This window comes from Asparagus officinalis, chromosome 5 (genome assembly GCF_001876935.1).
Source record: "Asparagus officinalis chromosome 5, Aspof.V1, whole genome shotgun sequence".
Lineage (NCBI taxonomy): Eukaryota > Viridiplantae > Streptophyta > Magnoliopsida > Asparagales > Asparagaceae > Asparagus > Asparagus officinalis.
The window spans coordinates 80,992,465-81,012,421 of NC_033798.1; the positions used below are offsets into that span (position 1 = coordinate 80,992,465).

At 33.6% G+C, this 19,957-nt stretch overlaps 1 protein-coding gene and 1 pseudogene across 1 annotated transcript; both read right to left on the reverse strand.

The window, feature by feature from the left end:
• LOC109839865 lies at nucleotides 1,539-6,809 on the reverse strand (annotated as a pseudogene).
• LOC109839866 lies at nucleotides 6,865-19,331 on the reverse strand. Its single transcript, XM_020408300.1, has 7 exons — nucleotides 18,859-19,331; nucleotides 16,481-16,630; nucleotides 14,962-15,002; nucleotides 8,788-8,899; nucleotides 8,080-8,197; nucleotides 7,792-7,995; nucleotides 6,865-7,033 (listed from the first exon to the last, which is right to left on the reverse strand). Exons 2-7 carry the CDS (start codon nucleotides 16,504-16,506, stop codon nucleotides 6,881-6,883), a joined length of 654 nt encoding a protein of 217 aa, XP_020263889.1. The 5' UTR covers nucleotides 16,507-16,630; nucleotides 18,859-19,331; the 3' UTR covers nucleotides 6,865-6,880.

Below are 19,957 nucleotides of genomic sequence, written 5' to 3' on the forward strand. Positions count from 1 at the left end.
CTTGGGTAAGAGGATACATAGGCAGTCATTTATGATGCAGCCGATTTGGTAAGTTGATACCGACTTTTGGAGAGTGATCACATTCTCATTTGGGTCTCAACTTGTTATGGATTGAGTCCGTTATCGTAGACTGTTTCACTTCGTACTGGACGTAACAAGTGAGACATTTGGTTTGGTTGGTGTCGGTTCAGTTTTAAGAAAACTTCGCTGAGGTGAAGAATTATGAAGCACGTGGGTGGGGACATGGAGCCCACTCATGTACAACGTGCATTTGGTTTGGCTTGAACATCGCTCAAAGCCCACCCGAAGTCTCGTGATTTATAAATCACAAATATCTAGGGTTTTTTTGGCAGCGAAAAGGCAAGGTCGGTTTTTTTCTTCTTGAGGAGTTGCTGCTGTACGAGTGCAAAGAGGGTTCAGAGGCAGAGGGGTGAAAGGAAGATGACGAATGAAAGAAAACAACGGACTTCTTCGGCTGTTCTTGGTGAAGAAAAATCTCTGTTTTGAGAAGGTTTTTGGCATCCCTTTTGTGAGAGATTTGAGAGCTTGTATGGGGGTTTAAGTTGTAAGATTATAAACCCTAGTTGTATTCTTTCCCTCTAATAGTAGATCTTCCCCTTCTCCTTACCCCGTTGACGTAGGCTATTTGCCAAACCATATAAAATAGTTTGTCTTGCTGTGATTTGTAATAGCTTGTAGGTTCCCTCGACAAGTCAGTCCTAGAATTGATGAGAGGAAGAGCTGATATCTCACTTTGTGTGAGATATTTTACTTTCCGTTCTTGTTTCCTTTGTGAAACGGGAATTTTGTTGTGATCTAATCTCTTGTTGTGCACCTTGCGCACCTGCCGAAATTTCCGCTGCGCACAACAATTTGCTCCGTTTAATTAAGACCTTAACAATTAAATCCAAATAGGAAAACCATCTACACCCAAGTTTATGACAAAATTTCGTAGCGTTTGCCCAATTGCTTGTCATCCAAACACTAGATTTTCATTTGGAATGCAATTCCTACAACCTAATTGTAGATATCTAAACATCGAATTTGAAATTGATTTCCCACAACAAATATTGCATGCGATATTTGTCGCCGCAATATCTGTCGCAATTTATTTTTTCAACAAACTAAACAGCCCCGTATCCGAAAGAGATTGTTTGCCATATTATATATACATTGTTGGTCTCATTCATAAGTCGAGCTTTTAGTTTGGAGGCTTTTTATACAACCTTGAAATAGTCAGAGCCGATCACAACTGTTCCTGCTGGACGTACATCGTTGGCCGAATATAGAAACAACACAAGCAATCTCTTGCTTGCTGCAAAAGTAGGTCACAATACATTTCCTGGTTTTCTCGTCCCTCCATCTCCGTGCATTTCTATCATGGTGAATAGTCTCCTCTATTATCAATTAATAATCAGTACAATTTCACACATTTCCTTAAAAAAATGTAATAACATATAAGCAGAAGGAAGATCTAGGCAAAAGAAAGTCCTATGAACATAATTTTACACCCGTATACACTAAGAAATAACGCGATATTAGCACCCACGAGGAATACATAAACTGATTAATGCTAAGAACATATTTGCTGTGGTGGCAGAATATTTGTTCATCTTGCAGGTACAAAAAAAAAAAGAAAAGAAAAAAAAGGTTCGAGTCTAAAACGACTAATTAGCTTGAGCATTACAGCATGCTTCATCGTCAAATGCCACTTCTGATAGAAGAGGACTATCCCTGTGGCGAGAGAACACAGGAAGATCCAGTGCAGCTTGTGCAATCTTTTCATCTTCTTCATGTAATGCTAAAGCCTCTGACGTATCCGCCTGCAAGTTGAATGCTTTCTATTAATCATACATCGGATAATTCAGGGGATAAGTTCACGAGAATTCCCTAAAAATTTGGCCTGGTTTTGATGTTACCCCCCTAGATTTCGGGGTACTCACAAAACCCCCCATAAGTTTCTGAAAACTTCTCAATGTAAACCCCAAACCGCGTAACCCACAATTTTTAGCTGTAAAAAGGGTGTCATCTCAAAATGTGCCTAAATTTAGAGGGTTTTTGTGAAATTTACCCTAATTTAGGAGCAACGTACAATGCAGATCGTTTCAGTGCACTTAACATTTGACTAAGTCATCCAAATATGCTATGGCATTTCTGAAAGATGCGCATCTTAAATGTGAGAAGTCGTTGTACCAAAAGGGAAAAAAATCATGGGTGAAGGAAGGTAACTAGAATTATTTTGGAAAAAAACACTCTGGAGGAAGGAAAGTGATACCCATCTTCTAAAATCATTTGCTATGACTAAATTTAAAGCAAATGCAAGTTTCCTTGGGGCATAATATTTAGGATTCATCGTCATCAAGGCGTGTAAAGTTGACTGTTTCCTTGCTTGAGAAAAAAAGTCATCAACTTCTTCTAAACTCTTTTTACTTGGCAAAAAAAAAAAAGCAGAGCATGCACCAGTAATCCAATACTTCCACATTTGTTAGCTATAGGATTGGAACTAAATTTGTAGTTCATTTTAAAAGAATCACGCAGTAGGTTTTCTGATACCTCACTGGGTAGCTCCCGAATGTATCCAACAAACATCATTTGAAATTGCTCCATTGGTTCGCAGTTGTTGATATCGCCAAACAGACATGGTTTCTGCAAGGGGAAAGAAATTTATTTCAACACTCTTATTAGATTCATGAGAGATTATTAAAGATCTGCGTAAGTATATTTTTGAAAACATAACATATAAAAACCCTCAAATCTTCGACAAAAATTCATTTGGAAATGTTAACTATCTAACATGCAAACTAGCATACCGAGAAAGAACAGCAAAGATCCTCTTTGCAATATCAACTCAATCTTAATGGGGTTAGTTGCGGATAGAGCCGTATTATCACTCAACTGTGGATAGACCCCCTGTAATTCTGTCATTGCAGATCGACTCCCTGAGTGAAAATCTTTTGACTCTTTTATCCTCACAGAGAGAAACAAATAAACCTCCTTAGGGGTAAAAGAGTTATCTGCAATAATAGTAACTAAAGAGGGTCTATCCACAATTAACCCATCTCATTAAGTCAATACAAATTGTAAATAGTGGCAATACTACGATTTCATAAATTAGTCGCGAACGAACGCAACATGTGTTTTTGTAGTACTTACAATTTCCCTCTTACTTGTTCCAGATGAAAGATCCCATCCAATTGTTGCCGCTACTTTAAAAATACCTTGAATTTGAAGCCTGGCCCAGCCAAGGAAAACCCCTGAAACTTGATCCGGAAGAGAAGCCAAGGAACTCTCTTCTGTATACTTACAAAGTAAATCAGTATCAATCCAAAATCAGAGTTTAAATACTTGAAAGTTATTCTGACGTTTAGCAGCATAATTATGAGAAATAACAATTCTTAGTAATCATCGAAAGTTTGAACGGGGATATTACTTGCCTGCAACTATACTAAGTGCTGTACAAGCACCTTGAGCAATTCCTTCATCTATCAAGCCTCTAATACACAAAGGATCAATTGGCAATGCATTTTGAACCCCTGCACCATTAAATTAGTGAAAATCATGCATCGAATGAGAAATAGTATGAGCAGAAACTAGTGGAGTAGCTTCACAAAACGAAACTTACAGTCACTGAAGGCTGGGAGACCCCATAAATCAGGCTTAAACTCTAGAAGTGAATGAAGTACACAATTTGCTATCAAATAATGATCATCTTGATTCTGGAGAGATGGGACGGCTACAACATTTGCTCCCGAAGCCTTTGCAGCTCTCACACCAACTCTAGTTGAAAACAAGTTGCATCTTTAACAAGATTCATGGTGTGACGTATTAAAATTGTTGAGTACTGATAACAATAATAATAAAAAAAAGCATTACAGTTCACTGAAGCTTGTTTTGTTCTTAATTACTACAACCTAAAACTATCTTAATTACTACAACTTAAAACTATCTTAAGAATTGTAGCTCTAAGGCCTATATATACTGAACAATTGCACTAACTTCATCTCTAAACTCCAAAACCCTACAAAGATAAAATGTTATATAATGACCCATTCAATTTCCAATCTGATGGAGACCTTTTTTCCCTTCATGTACTCCCTTCTAGGATCACATTTTCATTATACATTTATTTTTCAATGGCACATGTACTCGCCTATGCCAAAAAAATATCTAGTTGTATTAATTTAAAACCATTCATCCATTGTATGACTGTGTACATAAGAAAATCTACTGCGTTAGACTAACCGCCATGAGTAATCAGCATCTACAAATACTCTAGCACTGATACAATTTAGTGGAATCTAGTCAAAAGCAACTGCATCATATCCCCTTAATGTATAGAAAAACTGAGAATGATGATGATCAGTAAGAATTCTACTTACGGTGAATCTTCAATCACTAGACAGTTCGATGCATCCAGCCCCAACCTCTTTGCTGCTTCCAGGAATCTGAATAACATATTAAATTCTTATACGATAAGCACATCAAGTATGTCCATGTATTGTATAAATAGATCATTCTTACCATTAATAAAAACTCACATGTCAGGAGAAGGTTTTCCTTGATTCACTTCGTCTCCACCAAGAATAACAGAAAACATATCCTTCCAACCTATGTAACAGTTCAAGAAGGTTCTGATTAATATGCAACTCGAAGAAGAAAAGACATACAAGAGATAAATTCGAATAATAGAGGATATTGTACAACATTTAAAGCTTGCAGATAGGCAGACAAAAAAAACATGTAGGGTGAATATCATTATTTTAAAAAAAAATCTGCATATCCTAACTTAAATTTATGGCATAAAGATGAGGAAAATCGTGCTTCAGATTTTAGTCCCTGCTCTGCTTATTCTTCGTACTTGCCACTTTCACCTATTATAGCTCTCCATTACTGGGGAATATGCGCGACTGTATAATTGGAAATATCTGAATGTTCAGAATTTAAGCCAACAAATAGGGAGATGATTTCCACAGGGAAAGCTATGAGAGTTTTCATCGCAATAGAGTGCCAACCTTGTTGGTGTGAGATTTTCATCTCAATATGCTTCCTTATGGAGTTTGATGCAAGTGCCAGCGGAACACCATGGTCATGAAGATGCCTGATAAGACGATTAACACCTGGAAGCGCCTTAGCTTGATGCCACCTAAATAAATGAAATATGAAGATCGAGCCGTCATTGAAATTCATTCATAAATCAAAATAGTACATCTAGATACAACACATGGATTCACAAGCTAATCTACAGGACAAACTTCTCAAATGCATCTTTCCTTTGTAATAATTCTTTGTTCATGACTATTGTTTCAGAAGTCCTGTTTCTTAAAACCGGGGAAGACACGTCACTGAATTTCTCCTGATTATGAGATTAAATGTATTGCATTGGCTCAAATAGAACAATGCCAGTACTTAATTATTATTCTATAAACGGGTAGCCTCTGGCGACACAGACCATGATCTTATACGAGAACTCCGTAACAATGGAGGCAACCGACTCCCTGTGAGTCATCCCCAACCTAACCTCTTTCATACTTCTTTAAATCAGTAGCTTTCTTATACTTCCACTTATGCGCCACTTTGTTTTTCTCATGTAACTCTGAGTAAGTTACTTTGAATATTTCCCCCAAATAAGATTAAATTACTTGAGACATAAAAATTTATATCTGGTGCACCAATGAGTTGTTCCCTAACTAATCAACTTGAACAGTCTTATGGCTCCTAAGTCTTACTTTATTAGATATGTTATCTGCTATATTTTGATCAAAATTTGGCCAAAAAGGATTGGGAGAAAGGAAAAAGGGAAACACCTTTCTTTTTTTAAACAAATGAGTGTGGTTCAACAAAGAGACATACAACCAGATGGACAATTGGCAAACTTAGGTAGTTTGAATGAACATTAAAAACTTCCCAACTTATTTAGCATGTAAGCGACCAAATAAGCCATCTACACCTTTGCTATATAAATTTGATGATTTAGAAGAATGGAGTTAACTTCCTTTGTTCGAATTGGTGTTGGCGTACCAGTCAAAGAATTCTCGCCTCGATTATTAGTATCTGGTCAAGTCCAAACAATTCTTTTCATATCAAATAAGTTTCAAATGATCAATCTTGGCGGAGACTAAAGCAATGACGTCCTAGAAATTTATATGAGACGACCATTACAGAAAAATTCATCAATTGTTTTGAGTCTGAGTTGGTTAGGACCCCTGGCGTCCTCGATACAAACCAGGCCAAAAGAAAAAGCAGTACAAGACAAACAAACAAAATTCTACCGTTCTTGATACAGAGGCATGATGGCATCGCCAAACTCATCAGCATCCATAGGCAGCTCATAATCCTCGACAATGGCGGTTCTCCAGCCTCTTCTCCTCCTTCTCTGGATCCGATTCCATCCCATGCCGGGCCAAAAAATCCTTCAGCACGTTCTTGGTCGCCCTCTCTTCAACCAAAACCACGATATCAATAATTCCGTATCATAAATAAATAAAAAAAAAGTAATGATGTGGAGATTGAATACCAGTGTCCAAAAGGGTTCCATCGAGATCGAAGATGACCGCAGAAATATTTGATTCGGCCATGACGACGAATGGCAACGAAAACGAAGAAAAGAAATGGCGTGGGTGTGTTTAAGAGAGAGGAGACGGGGAGATTTTAATGCAAGGGGATCAAAGAATTGGAATTGGGTTCGGATTCGGGTGAGTTGACGGCAATTGGGATCAAGGTCGGAGTCCATTACGAGAGGAGGTGCAGGGGTGGGTCGCATCGCGCAAAGAGTTTAACGAATGTGTTGATTGATTCCTTCTTCTTCGGAGCGGGCTTTGCGTTAGTCTCCCAACGGCAAAGACGAGTCTTTTTATGATCGGATCATACAATTTTATAGACTCTATCCGTACCCGGATCCGAATCCAATAAGGTACGCAAGAGGTAGACGTCTACTTTCGGGCTCAAATAAGAATATGCTAAAAGAATCAACCGTCTTGCTACTTGATATGAACATGCTCCTCTCTAGTACGTAGCCCACTACTTTTTCTGGCACCTAAAAAGGCGAGAAACAATTAAGGACCCTATGAGAAGCTCTTTTTCTTTACTAGTTGGATTGCACGTGCAATGCACGTGGTAATTTTTCAATTTATTATTTTATTATTGATTCATTTTATTAAGATTTATTTAATTTAAACCATGTATCAAATATATGGATAGAATATAATTGTCTTCAGGAGTTTTTTCAGGATACATGCTCAAGAGTTTTTTCAGGATACCGATTTTGAGATACACCTTGCGTAAGCAACTTCTTCACCCTATCACATGTATAAATTTTAGACCGACACCCATGCGCTTTTGCAATAATACCTGTCCTCAAGGCACATAAACTAAGTTGTGTCATTGCCCTGTTGAATAGAATCTGAGAGGATATGTCCACGAGTTGAATCATTTCTTGCATATGACTCATCAACAAGAGTTTGCTTGCAGTCGAGATCACAAAAAAATAGTTCATATGCATTTTAAAAGTAATAAAGTCAAGTATTCTCTGACTACGTATTTAGATTCACACAATTGAATGATAAATTTAAGCTAATTACTGCATAATTAATCAAAGCATGCAATAGTTATCAAACAACTATATGTGCATATACTTATAATTCATAAATTGTCCTAACAAATAACATTCAGTTTATCATCTTAAAAGCATATGAAAAGTTCATTAAAAATCCATCAACAGATTTGTAAATGTATTGAAAATTTAAAATTGTTCATGTTAAAAAAATTTTGGCCCCTTGATCATTCTTTTTCCACCTTTATCTTCTTTTTTGGTAATTTAAGAATCGCATCATCGCCGTCAATGTTGATTGTGACGTCCTCCTGGATTTGGATTTCTTGTGCTATTATCTTTCCTTGTGCACGTTCATCCTTTGAGTTTTCATCTAACTTCACAAGGAACCTGTATATCTTTCCGATGTTTAGCACAAACTTTTGGAAGAACGAACTCTGATTATTTCTCTGTTTTAATGAGGAAATAATTAAGTTCTTATACATGAAACAAATGGTTTTATATGTATAAAATATAATAAAGTAAGAAGTTACCTCTTTTATATCAGCAATGAATTTCTGAGCCTTGCATCCTATCAGAGTTTCTGCTGCGTTAAAAAGTGCCACTCTTGCACTATTTGTCTCATCTTCAACTATGATTTTAACTACATACCTACATTTTGTATTATCATTGTGCATCAGATGATATTTTTATATTTAATTTTTACATTTTTCTTTTATGAATAATTGATAGTACTTAACCTTGGTATACTATCTTTAGTGATTTGTGGATAATTTTGACATTTGTCATAATTATATTTTTTACTTGTTTGTTGCAACCTGTGCAAGAGTAGTACCAAGTCTCATGCCTATTTAAGATGTTAGTTATTTTTCCCGTAAAGGTGCCATATTGTGCCTATATAGTTGTAAAAATTTAGTTAGTTATAATCGTAGTTTATATATATGTAGAAAACAAAAGAAGAAATGAAAAAAGAAAAACAAATATGGAAATTTGTTATTTTTTTAAAAAACAAATATAAAACAATAATTGTAAATGCAGATAAAAGATATCCGGGATAACTTAGAAATTTTTAAAAAGTATCTAATCATGAAAATAATAATTTTTTAGGCACTATAGTAAAAAAAACACTTCATGTTTACTTTATATCTTACCAATGAAACTAAATTTATTTATCTCAGCTCATTGTGAAACTGAAGCCCTTGATTCATTAATATTTTATAGTAGGATTTATAATATCATACCTCTGATGATTTTTGTGATGCTTGCATAATGTCAACAATTTTGGTTTTTGCTGCATTTCTGAATAGCCTTGATGAAGGACCATTTGCCTTGATATCGTCTTTTGAATGAGCCCTGCATATAATTTTAAAATTTTAAAACTTTAATTTATTAAGTTACATTATTTCTTCTTTTTGAATTATCATTCTTGCATGTCCTTAGCAAGCTGTATTTCAGGGTTGATGCATATCGTTGACGCAATTTGCGAAGTCATGCACATCTCCCCTAGATGTATCATAGTTATAATTAGAAATTGATATTTATTGATATTTAATTTGCAATTCAATAATAAAAATGTTACTATTGTACAATGATATTTTAAAATCTGGTAGTGCTATTACAGTTGTCTTATTGATATTGTCTTCAATAATTGATCCTTTATTTTTAACTAAATATCCGAATAAAGTTACACACAATGTTATCCCATTGTGTAAGAAAAAGAAGACATTTTTTTGTTAATATATTATATTTTAAAGAACTAATTTATTGTGAAATAAAAGCATGTGTGTATCCTCTTTATCTATTATAGTGATGTCCCTCCTCGTGTCCACGTTACTATATCTTGTAACATAGTTGATCGTAGGCTTGACATTTGCTACTATTGTAAGAACATATGCACATAAATTTATAACAAGTTTAAAAATTATTTATAATTTTTAAAAAATAAAATTAAAAGGTTTTTACAAATTCTTACTAATATTCCTTGTATCCTCCCTCGAAATTGCCTCTTTGATTAAGATAAAGTTGTTCAATATCTTATCAAACCAGAACTCAGCTTTTGATTCTTTGATAGAGATGTTCTTAGTCAATGTCAACTCAATTGACTCATGTTCATTTCCGTAAAGCGGCTTTATATGTTTCACTTCTCCATTTGAGATGTAAATAACATGATTCTTTTGAAGCATGTACTTATACATTTCAATAGTTTCTCCAAATATAACACATTGTATTTTTTCCCCTGCAAATATTACTAATATTATCTCACAAATAAGTACCACATTAACTTTCATTTAATCCTATAATTAAAAGATAGTAGGGATTTATATTTTGCCAAACTCTACAATATTTTAATAAAGTAGCATCGTAATTTATATTGTAAAATAAGATAAATAAGATAAATGATAGACGACATAAGTTATGTCTAAATGTATGAATTAATGCTATGGTATTACATTTTATAGATCTCTATAAGTTACTTTTTTTTAATTTAGTTTGATCATGCAACTAATTATTCAATTTATGGGCAATTTGCTCATTAAAAACTTAGTATAAATAATATACATTCTGTTACAGTGTGTATACAATGTTGTGTTGATGTTCATATGCACATTATTTGCTTGCTCATATCGTTAGACATCTGTAAACAATGTATTTACGTAGAATAAGTAAAAAAAACGTGATATTTGTTGTTGAAAATTTGCCAAAATGAATCACTTGTTGCTGTAGAATCTCTTAACTAAATGCAAGAATAATTAATTTTTATTTGATCTTATACAGTAAGGTGATAAAAATTAATATAAGAATAAGCATCAACAATTATAATTTAATTTATATTTATAAAGTTACAAAAATCTGAGAAGGCTCTGCATTAATTTTAAATTAAGATTGCTATGGGACGATAAAAAGTGATGCATATTAGCCTTAAATATTGGATGCATTTATTTATTTAAGAATAAGCATCAACAATTATCGATAGTAATATATTATGCAGAATATTGCTCCATCACATCTGAGTCGGCGAAAATTAGTTTTAGTAGTTTTCCTGATCCTTTGTCGTTCTTATAAGAGGACTCAATAGTTCTGAGGATGACCACATTAATGGTCCACTCTTTTTGAAACTTTTTTAGTTGGCGTATTTGGATGTGTTGGATTGGAGCTTCGTTGCTAGTTGACATTGTGCACGCACGATTTTGAATAGTTTGTTATATATAAATAACAATGCATATGAAGTACTAAATAAACTCAAAAGAAAAAATATGAGACTATTTCTATATCAAAGGTACCCACTATACAAATTAAAAGTTATGAAATTTAAATTATATATATAGATATGAATTTGCTTTATTTTTTTATTTGAATTTGTAAGTAAATTTTGTTATAATGTTTAAAGTTATTTTAATTTAGATTAGTACATGATTGTGAGGGAACAAAGTGCATGATGTATTAATGAAGTGTAAATTTTTTGAAATTTTATTTATAGAAAAAAACTTTAATAAAATGAAGCTACTTATTACTATAAATCCATAAGCTTCAAAAATGTTATTTGCAATTTGAATTAGTCTCCATGGTCCTTTGGTTGGAGAATTTCCTTGTATACAACATTCTTTGTGTGTCTTTCCTCTTCTACAAAATTTCCATCTGATGTTATTAGGACTTTGGTAGTCATCATAGAAGTACCTCGCGACAAAGCAACATATACTTGCCCATGAGAGAAAACTGGTTGAGGTAGATAGATACCTACATTAGGTATTGTTTGCCCTTGGAGTTTATTAATTGTCATTGCAAAAAATAATCTTTATGGGAAATTGTTTGCGTTTGAACTTGAATAATAATCCTTCATCTTCTGCTGGTGACAATGGTATTCTTGGTAAGAAAACTTCTTTCCTATCGTGTTGTCCCATTGTGACTTTAGCTTGAATCACATTGTAGTTAAAATCTTAACATACCATTCTTGTACCGTTGTAAAGACCATTAGTTAGATCCAAGTTCCTCAGTAAAATAATTGGACAATATTTTTTCAACATGAGCTTGTGTGGTGGTAGTCCATTTGGTAGCAGAGTGTTCAAAAAATTCTTCTTGATATATAATGATGATTATTGTCATCAACTGCTTCATCAAAGCTGTAGAATTCTTTTCCTTCTCCTGAAAACTTTTTTATTAGTCTATCGTTTAACATGTCAACATATTCATTTTTTATTGCAATGATAGCTTTATCTTTCATATAGTCAATAGACTTAAAATTCTCATCTAAAGATGGAAATATTGAATTCGTAGAGAAGCTTCTGGTAGGTCATCACTTTGATTCGTGATCAACATGGCATTAGGCAGTTTTATTAGGTCCTGGGTCAATGTTGGTTCGTCTCCGTTCCCAATCCTAAGAAGAAATTCACTGAAAGTTGTGCCTGATTTTGCTCTTATATTTTTAAATAGAACACTTTTGGTTTAGTTTGGATTTTCGTAGCATAATCAAATGTATGTGCAACCATAACATGTCTGCAAAGTACTTATAGTTTCTCTTTGTAGAATAAACTTTTTGATAATCTTCAACCTGGAGGAGGTTGAATGATAAGAAAAGATATAATCAGGATATAGTTTCATTAATATTAGGATAATGGACAACATTATGCTCTCTTAAAAAAAAATTAATCTCTGTGTATCTACCTTCAAACATTAAGAATTTCTTAACAATCCGAAAGGTGTTTGTCGCATGTAAAAGTATTACTGATTCTTTTAGGTTCATGATGTCCATGATTCTGCCACTTTAATCGTCTAAATGGTAAATTATAAATCTTGATAAACCTAGATACGTTTTAAGTCAGCCTGCTGGCGGTTAAACCTTATGTTGTAGTGTTCTGTTTGAGTTACAACATTAAAATGTATAACTTTCAGGTTATAGGTACATTTGCAAAATTTGGGTTAGTTTGATGAAATATAGTTCTTAGGAAATGTAAGCCAACAAATCCTGTGCCTTTAGAAGCAAGAAATGTGAAAAAAATAAGTTTGATTATAGTAATATATGTTTATGTTTCATCCTCTCTATCTATTTTCCAGGTTTGCTTGATGAATTTTTCTGTCTTGATCATTTATGTTCTGTCTTTGCTTTCAAACTCTCCTTCTATTTCAGGAACAAGAAGATTGTCATACAGACAAAAGGTGCGAATAGCTAAGATGGTCTACTTTTTTTCCATTCATTTTTTTTCCTTGGTGGAAAGGAAAATATAGCCTAAATGATACTTGTATAACTCGTGAAAGACCTTTGACTCTCTTTCTCATGGATGAAGTTACATAGGAATAGGAATATGTTTTACCTGCTGATTAGTGCCTAGTACTTTTCCTATAATTTCAAATGTAGATATATACTCCTGTTTCTTACTACTCTTGCTTAGTCTACAACTGAAATTTAGTTAGTGTGATTTGATGTGTTGTCCTGTGTTTTCTTTCTGTCTGTGTAATGTCCATATTTTCAGAGCATATTCTAATAGTTGCATTCTTCTTGTTGTGGTGCTATTTTTTCTGCAATGAGTTGTTGATGGCAACATTAGTTTTGTTTGCAATGAGTTGTTGAATTAATTCGCTAGAATTCTATATTTCTGTAGATAAATATGATTAAAACGTTTGAGAGGTTGTTGCAGTTACGTTTTTTCTGTTATTAGAATTATTTTAGGTTTCCTTCTATGCCTCTTTGTTTATACCCAAGCTTTATATCTTACTTAAAAAGCCAAAATCTGATGATTTTGAATTACAAGTTGGAAACAGATACTTGCTGGCAATCCTATAAAGTGAGGATGGTTTTCCTTTGGTATGTCTTCAAAAATATTTCTCTTTGTTTTCTTATGCAATTTCTTTAGTTTTGTGGCCTATGTCCATCATTTTGATATTGTATTTTTTGTGTGGCTTTATAGTTGCATCCTCTCATGGCATTTTCGGCTGCATACTTGTGTTTTACTTGTTTGAGATAACCTAACAGGCATTCAAGACTTGTGAAAAACATATCATATTGCAATTTGAGGAACCTGTAGCCCCACACAAAAAAATTATACTGTAACATTGTATTTTGTTTATATGTATCTAAACTTGCAAGTATCAAATAAGCATAGGCTACATATATGACTAATTCTTTTGTGAACAAATTAACATGGAACCATTAGAAAAAAGAGCTCAATACATGACATACTACTAAATTTCTGAGCTATTTTTATTATGTTATCTGTCATCATTTACTTGTTATATGTCACTGTGTTGTGTAGTAATGTGTGACAATGAATTTTTCTACAAAACGTACGGTTTCAAGACTTAAGTAGTTATATACTTAAAAGTTATGTTTGCTGAGATCTTTGATCAGGCATGTGTATGGAAGTGATCCTGAAGTGCCATGGTCTAAACAAACTGGAAACATAATTCTATGGCTCATTTCTATGCTTTATGCTGTTAAATTATATGGTACACAAGCATAATTTTAACTTGTGAAGGTAAAACAATATTTGGAAATAGGGATTGGGGGTGGAAATTTATGTGCCATTTCCCGGTCGAAACCTAATGCATCATTCCTGGCCCCAGGGTTTGTTTGGTTTAAAGGGAAATGAAAGAAAAGAAAAAGAAAAAGAAAAAGGAAAATAAATTTTCGTTGTTTGGTTAGACGGAAAGCAAAAATCTAAAATTTTAGTTCATCTTTTCTTCAACTGAACCCCCCCCCCCCCCAAAAAAAAAAGGGGGGGGGGGGGGGGACATAACATGCCTGCAAAGTATGACATGAATACTTAGATTTCAAGCGAAGTGATATTTTCCAACATATTTTGCTTAGATTTGAAAGAATTTTGATATTTCACTCAAAGATCTCCCAGCACAGTAAGCATCTTGGAAGACCCTCTTAGATTTGAAAGAATTTTGATATTTCACTCAAAGATCTCCCAGCACAGTAAGCATCTTGGAAGACCCTGAAATAAACACCAGATTATTGAGGATCTTGTGAGGCTTTAATGTTAACTATTAACAACAGACAATATTCAGAAATAATCGTTGGATTTTTACAGTAGCCGAATGGTTAACTTTTGTAGCAATTTGAAGTTGTTCCAGTACTTACATCATTATCCAACATTAAAGTTGAGATATCTATGAATTTTTACTTTCACATTTTATGAAATCATGGTTTAGTTTTGCATTTCCTTAAAGAGGCAGAAAGTTCCTTAATTTGCACAATAATCCAAATATTAGAAGGATATATAAGTCACTTCATGCTCACTACAACTGCAAATTTGGCATAGTTGTAGGAGACATTGGAATTGAATGGGTTTTAGATTTTAACTTCAACATTAGCAATTTGAATATAAAACCTCGACTTCTGGTGGAAGCGAACTTCCGTTGTAATAAAAGTGTGAAGACTCAACCAAATTAAATGTATATCAAATATTAATATTTACCTTGATAGATGGGAGAGTCAGCAACCTCCAAATCCTTAATCCTATAAATAATGCAAGAAAACTAAAAAAATTAGAAAAATAACAATTGCCATAAAAACTAATTGTAGTCCAAGAAAAAAAGTAAATTCTAATGAATAGAACCTAAATTGCCTCAGAAAAAACAATTACATTGGTGTTATGCTTAATTTCAAAATACGAAAATTTCAGAATGAAATTTATCACATAAAGATATCAAACAATCTAAGAATTTTCAAAATCAAAATCAAAATCAAAATTATAAATTGATCAAGACATACCAGAAATTATTCTCTTATAAAAACATTGCTCAATTAGTTCACTTCCTGATCCCTAAAATCTGATATTTGAGGAGAAGATGGAAGAGAAGGTTTGTGGATGATGAGGATAATAATAAGCTTCTTGAGGACGATAATAATCATCTTTGCAATTTGATAACCGACAATTGATGAGTTAGAGAGAGTGGTACTGCGTTGCCGGAGGAAATTCGTAACAGATGGAATGGAGAAGGAAAGAAACGAAGATTTAAGGCTTTACATCTTCTGATTTGTGAGTAACGGAAAAAAGGGTATCTTTGTTAAGTTAATGAAATGAAAGATGAGGATAACTTTGTTATATTTACAATAGTTAAAAAGAAATCAGTCAAATACAAGTAGCTATGTGTCATCAGAGATAAATGTGACTGCATCAAATTTACCTACCGACGTAACTTGGTATAGTAACAAGAATGCTTTCCTATACTAACCAACCAATTGGAGACAAGTATCAAAATGCATGTCAACAAATGAGGAACTAATTCTTCAATAAAAATATATTCATTTAGGGGCTGTTTGGTTCGCTATTATAAGGGGTGGAAAACTTAGAAAACCCCTCCACGTCAGCTTTTTTGTTTCCGTCCATTTCTTTGTGCCGCTTTGGTTCGCTCGAATGGAAGAGGGAAAACTCTGCTGAAATCGCCACCAACTAAGATTTTTTTCCCTCTCCGATTTCCTTCCCCAACCAAGTAAAATTGATGAAAACTCTGCCACGTCAGATTTTTTTCCTTCTCTGCTTTGTTTACAAAAGTTTTTCTTTTTTTTCTATGCGAACCAAACACAAGAAAAATAAATACATTGGTTTCCCACCATTTTTTATGTGCGAACCAAAGCAAAACAGTCTATTTCTTGGAAAAGTTTGGAAAACTCAAAACTTGTGTTTCTTTACATGGAATTGCATTTCTCTATATCAAGGAAACGAACCAAACAGCCCCTTATTAGAAAGAACTGCTTTCGTAATAAACCAACTCGTCCTTCATGTTACCAACTTTTTGTCACTAAGAAACACTTAGTTAATAAACAATTAGGCAATCATTAAAAAGTGAGCATCATAGCTTAGAGACGTATATACATTGACGTAGGATGCAGTCAGTATGAAGTGAGCCCAATAGTAGCAAAATAGTAAGTACAAACACTTGTAATCATTCAAATCGTCATCTTTTTCATGTGGAAGGTTACTATGATATCACCTTGTGACGCCCGATGTAGCATCCATCGAGTTCTATAGACCCGAAGAAACCAAGCTTCAAAAGGCACCCTTTCAGCTTGTCATAGACGAGGCCTCTGATCGGAAAAGTTGGGTCATATGCAAATTGCAAGCAGCTCTCTGGATACTTAAGCTGAGATGATCATATTTCCCAAATTAAAAACAATAGAAACTAATTCAATTTCTCACCAATAAATTAATGAAGATATAGATACATATACAGCACAAGTTTGCTAACTAACATCATCAACAAGGTAGTGTTTCTCCAGGTCATATATCAAACTCTGTAAATTTGATGAGTAACGAGCAAGAGTATAGTCTTAGTCAAAACCACAGACTTGAATGTTATCCATTCTGAGGTTCTTGTTTACATAAATACCTAAATTTTGCTCCAAAGGAACGGATTCGGATCCTCTCCACTACAAAAAAAATAGTGGAGGGACCACTACATAATCATGGCCATTGATTATCTAGTTAATGATTGTGAATTTTTCTTTTAGTGCAAATTAGGAATGAGTGCAATACACGGGGGTATGGTAAGTGTTAGATTTAGATTGTATCATAACCGCCTACTAAATAATCAACGATTGAGATTAAAAGCAGTGGTCTCTCCACTACTTTTTTGTAGTGGAGAGGATCCAAATTTTCCTTATCCAACAAGAAATTGATAGCTGTCATCTCAAACGAGAACCTCTCACGTAATTAAAAAAATTTATTGGGACTTTTCCTTATCCAATTACACAAACTTAAAAGTCGGCATTTTAGCCAAAGAAAAGGTTAAGTGAAATCTAATACCTTAAAGTTTCGCCCATTTTCACTTTGAATACAAAAGTTTTAATTTTCCCCCAAAAAAAATACCCCCAAAGTTTTATAATTTTTATAACTTTAATACCTCCTGTTACATAATCGCTCACAATTCTACTTAAAATGCACTATGTGATTACACATGATAACATTTGGCCTTTTTACCCCTAAAGTGAAAAGAAATTCCCTGAATGCTTTCTTCCTATTTCTGTTCTTTAACACTACCCCTTCAAATTTAAAGATTCTCTTTTCCAATAAGAAGTAGACTTAAATATGGCATTGAACTGTAGCAGAAACACCATTGTTAAATGACATTCTCATAGAAAATATAAATCTGAACGATGATGTAATGGAAGCTATTAAAGTTAAAAGTGGTGAACAGTATTGAACAGATGAAATGTCTGATACTATATGAGAAGTTCTCTGATTCTTACTTTAGATATTTTTCATAGTAGTCTACACACAGTAAGTTGTATCTCGATTCTAAAACTGTTTGCATTTAAATTACATGATTGCTACACTGTATCAGTCCCGCATCAGAAGTCCGATACATGTAGTTTAGTATCGGATTCGTGAATCTTAAATATCTTAGTGTAGTTACTAATATAAATATGTTTCATATCTTTCGATGTTTACAGTTTGACACTGTAACTGACACAAAGTTTCTCATGTTTCTATGTGATATACACATGCCCACATATTACTGTTTCCATCTCTCTCAGAGAAATGCAAAAAGGTATTCGAGACACTGTAACTGACACAAAGCTTCTCGTTGTTTCCATCTCTCTCAGAGAAATGCAAAAAGGTATTCGAGACACTGTAACTGACACAAAGCTTCTCGTGTAGTCTCACCTACTTGGGAATAATATTCTCTATAATAAAAGGGCGGAATAAAACGGACTGCTTCTCGTGTAGTCTCACCTACTTGGGAATAATATTCTCTATAATAAAAGGGCGGAATAAAACGGACTAACAGCTGCTATTGGAAAGAAGAGTATTGAAATTCGAAAATTTCTAATACCATGCGAGAATTAATTGGATTTTTACTTCAGAACTTCCGATATAGTTTTATGTTTATTAAACTGTTAGCATTTGAAATATCTGATGCCAAATCAGTTCTGAATCAGAAATGTGTCACATATTACTTAGTATCGGATCCAACCATGTTACATAGCTCATTCTCATTCCTACTTTGGATGTTGCATGAACCTGGAATTGGTTAGTATTTACAGCAGAGAGCTTAAGTTTCACAGACTATCGCTGAACTCATAAACCATTAATCCTAACTAGTAAATGCCTGCATAAATCTACCAGATAACTATAAAAAGAAGTGTTAAATTGCAATTAATACATAAATCAAAACAAAATCTTCAGCTAACTACTATATTTTCCAACCAATAAGGTTTACAAAGAACATCTGATAGGAATCTTTTGATCTCATCATAAATTTAGCACTAAAAAAGCACCCACAACAAAATTTTTACATGCACGTCCAAAAAAAGGGAACTTTCAGGTCAAAACACTAAAAATCGACATAACAGTGACGTATCGCTTCACCTTCAGGATTCATCCTGGGCATCTCCTTGAGCGCCAGTGGAATATTAAGAAAGCTCTTCTTCGCATCCTCGAACTCTCGTCGGATCCTCTTAATCTCATCATCCAAATCCAGCACAACGCTAGGGCTATAAATCTCAGGAGCCACAACGCTGGATAATCCTCTAACAAATCCTCCTTTCTCAAGCCCTAGAATCAATAAAAAAGGGAAATTTTTAGGGGAAAATCAATAGAAATCACAGAAGACCTTGCTCAATTAGTTCACTTCCTGATCCTTCCTGATCCCTAAAATCTGATATTTGAGGAGAAGATTGGAAGAGAAGGTTTGTGGATGATGAGGATAATAATAAGCTTCTTGATGACGATAATAATATCTTTGCAATTTGATAACCAACAATTGATGAGGTAGGGAGAATGTGACTGCGTTGTCGGAGAAAATTCGTAACAGATGGAACGGGGCTTTACATCTTCTGATTTCTGAGTAACCAAAAAAAAATATTTTGTTAAGTTAATAAAATGAAAGATGAGGATAATTTTGTTATATTTACGGTAGTTGAATGGTAATTCGGGTAGAAAAAGTTTTTCTAGTATTCTCTCTTTTGAAGGGTAGATAGATGATTGTTTGATTTTTTTTAAAGGAAATTAGGGGTCTTAGCCTTTTTTATTTATAGAGTATGATATGAGAAGCTTTTATTATGCAATGTTATTTGAGATTTTGATTTTACGGCCAGTTTGGTATTACTTAAGCTTATAATAAGTTGCTTTAAAGACAACTTATAGAAACAACTTATATAAACGACTAGATATAGTTGTTTAATAATGAAATATCAAAACTGCTTAGAAAACGATTAAGCTGTGCTTAATGATTATTGTTAAATGATAAAAGATATATATATGATACGTAAACTGAAAAAAACAGAAGCTGTTTTTAAAAGCATCCCCAGTTTGCTTCTTAAAAAGTCCTATAAAAGTAAAAGCAGTTTCAATAAGCATGCTAAATTTTTTTTTCCACCAAACGCGGTTATTAGTTGTTTCTTGAAAAAAAATAAGCAAAAATACCCTTAAAAAAAAACAATACAAAACTGGCTTCCATGCCAAGGGA

What these genes read in the sequence shown, in the direction of transcription:
- LOC109839866 (XM_020408300.1), bottom strand. Translation starts at nt 16,506, where the DNA reads ATGGATGCTACATCGGGCGTCACAAG. An exon ending in GCTACATCGGGCGTCACAAG is followed by an intron (nt 15,003 to 16,480) that starts GTGATATCATAG and finishes CATTATTTATAG; the next exon opens with GATTAAGGATTTGGAGGTTG. An exon ending in CATCACAAAAATCATCAGAG is followed by an intron (nt 8,198 to 8,787) that starts GTATGATATTAT and finishes TACAAAATGTAG; the next exon opens with GTATGTAGTTAAAATCATAG.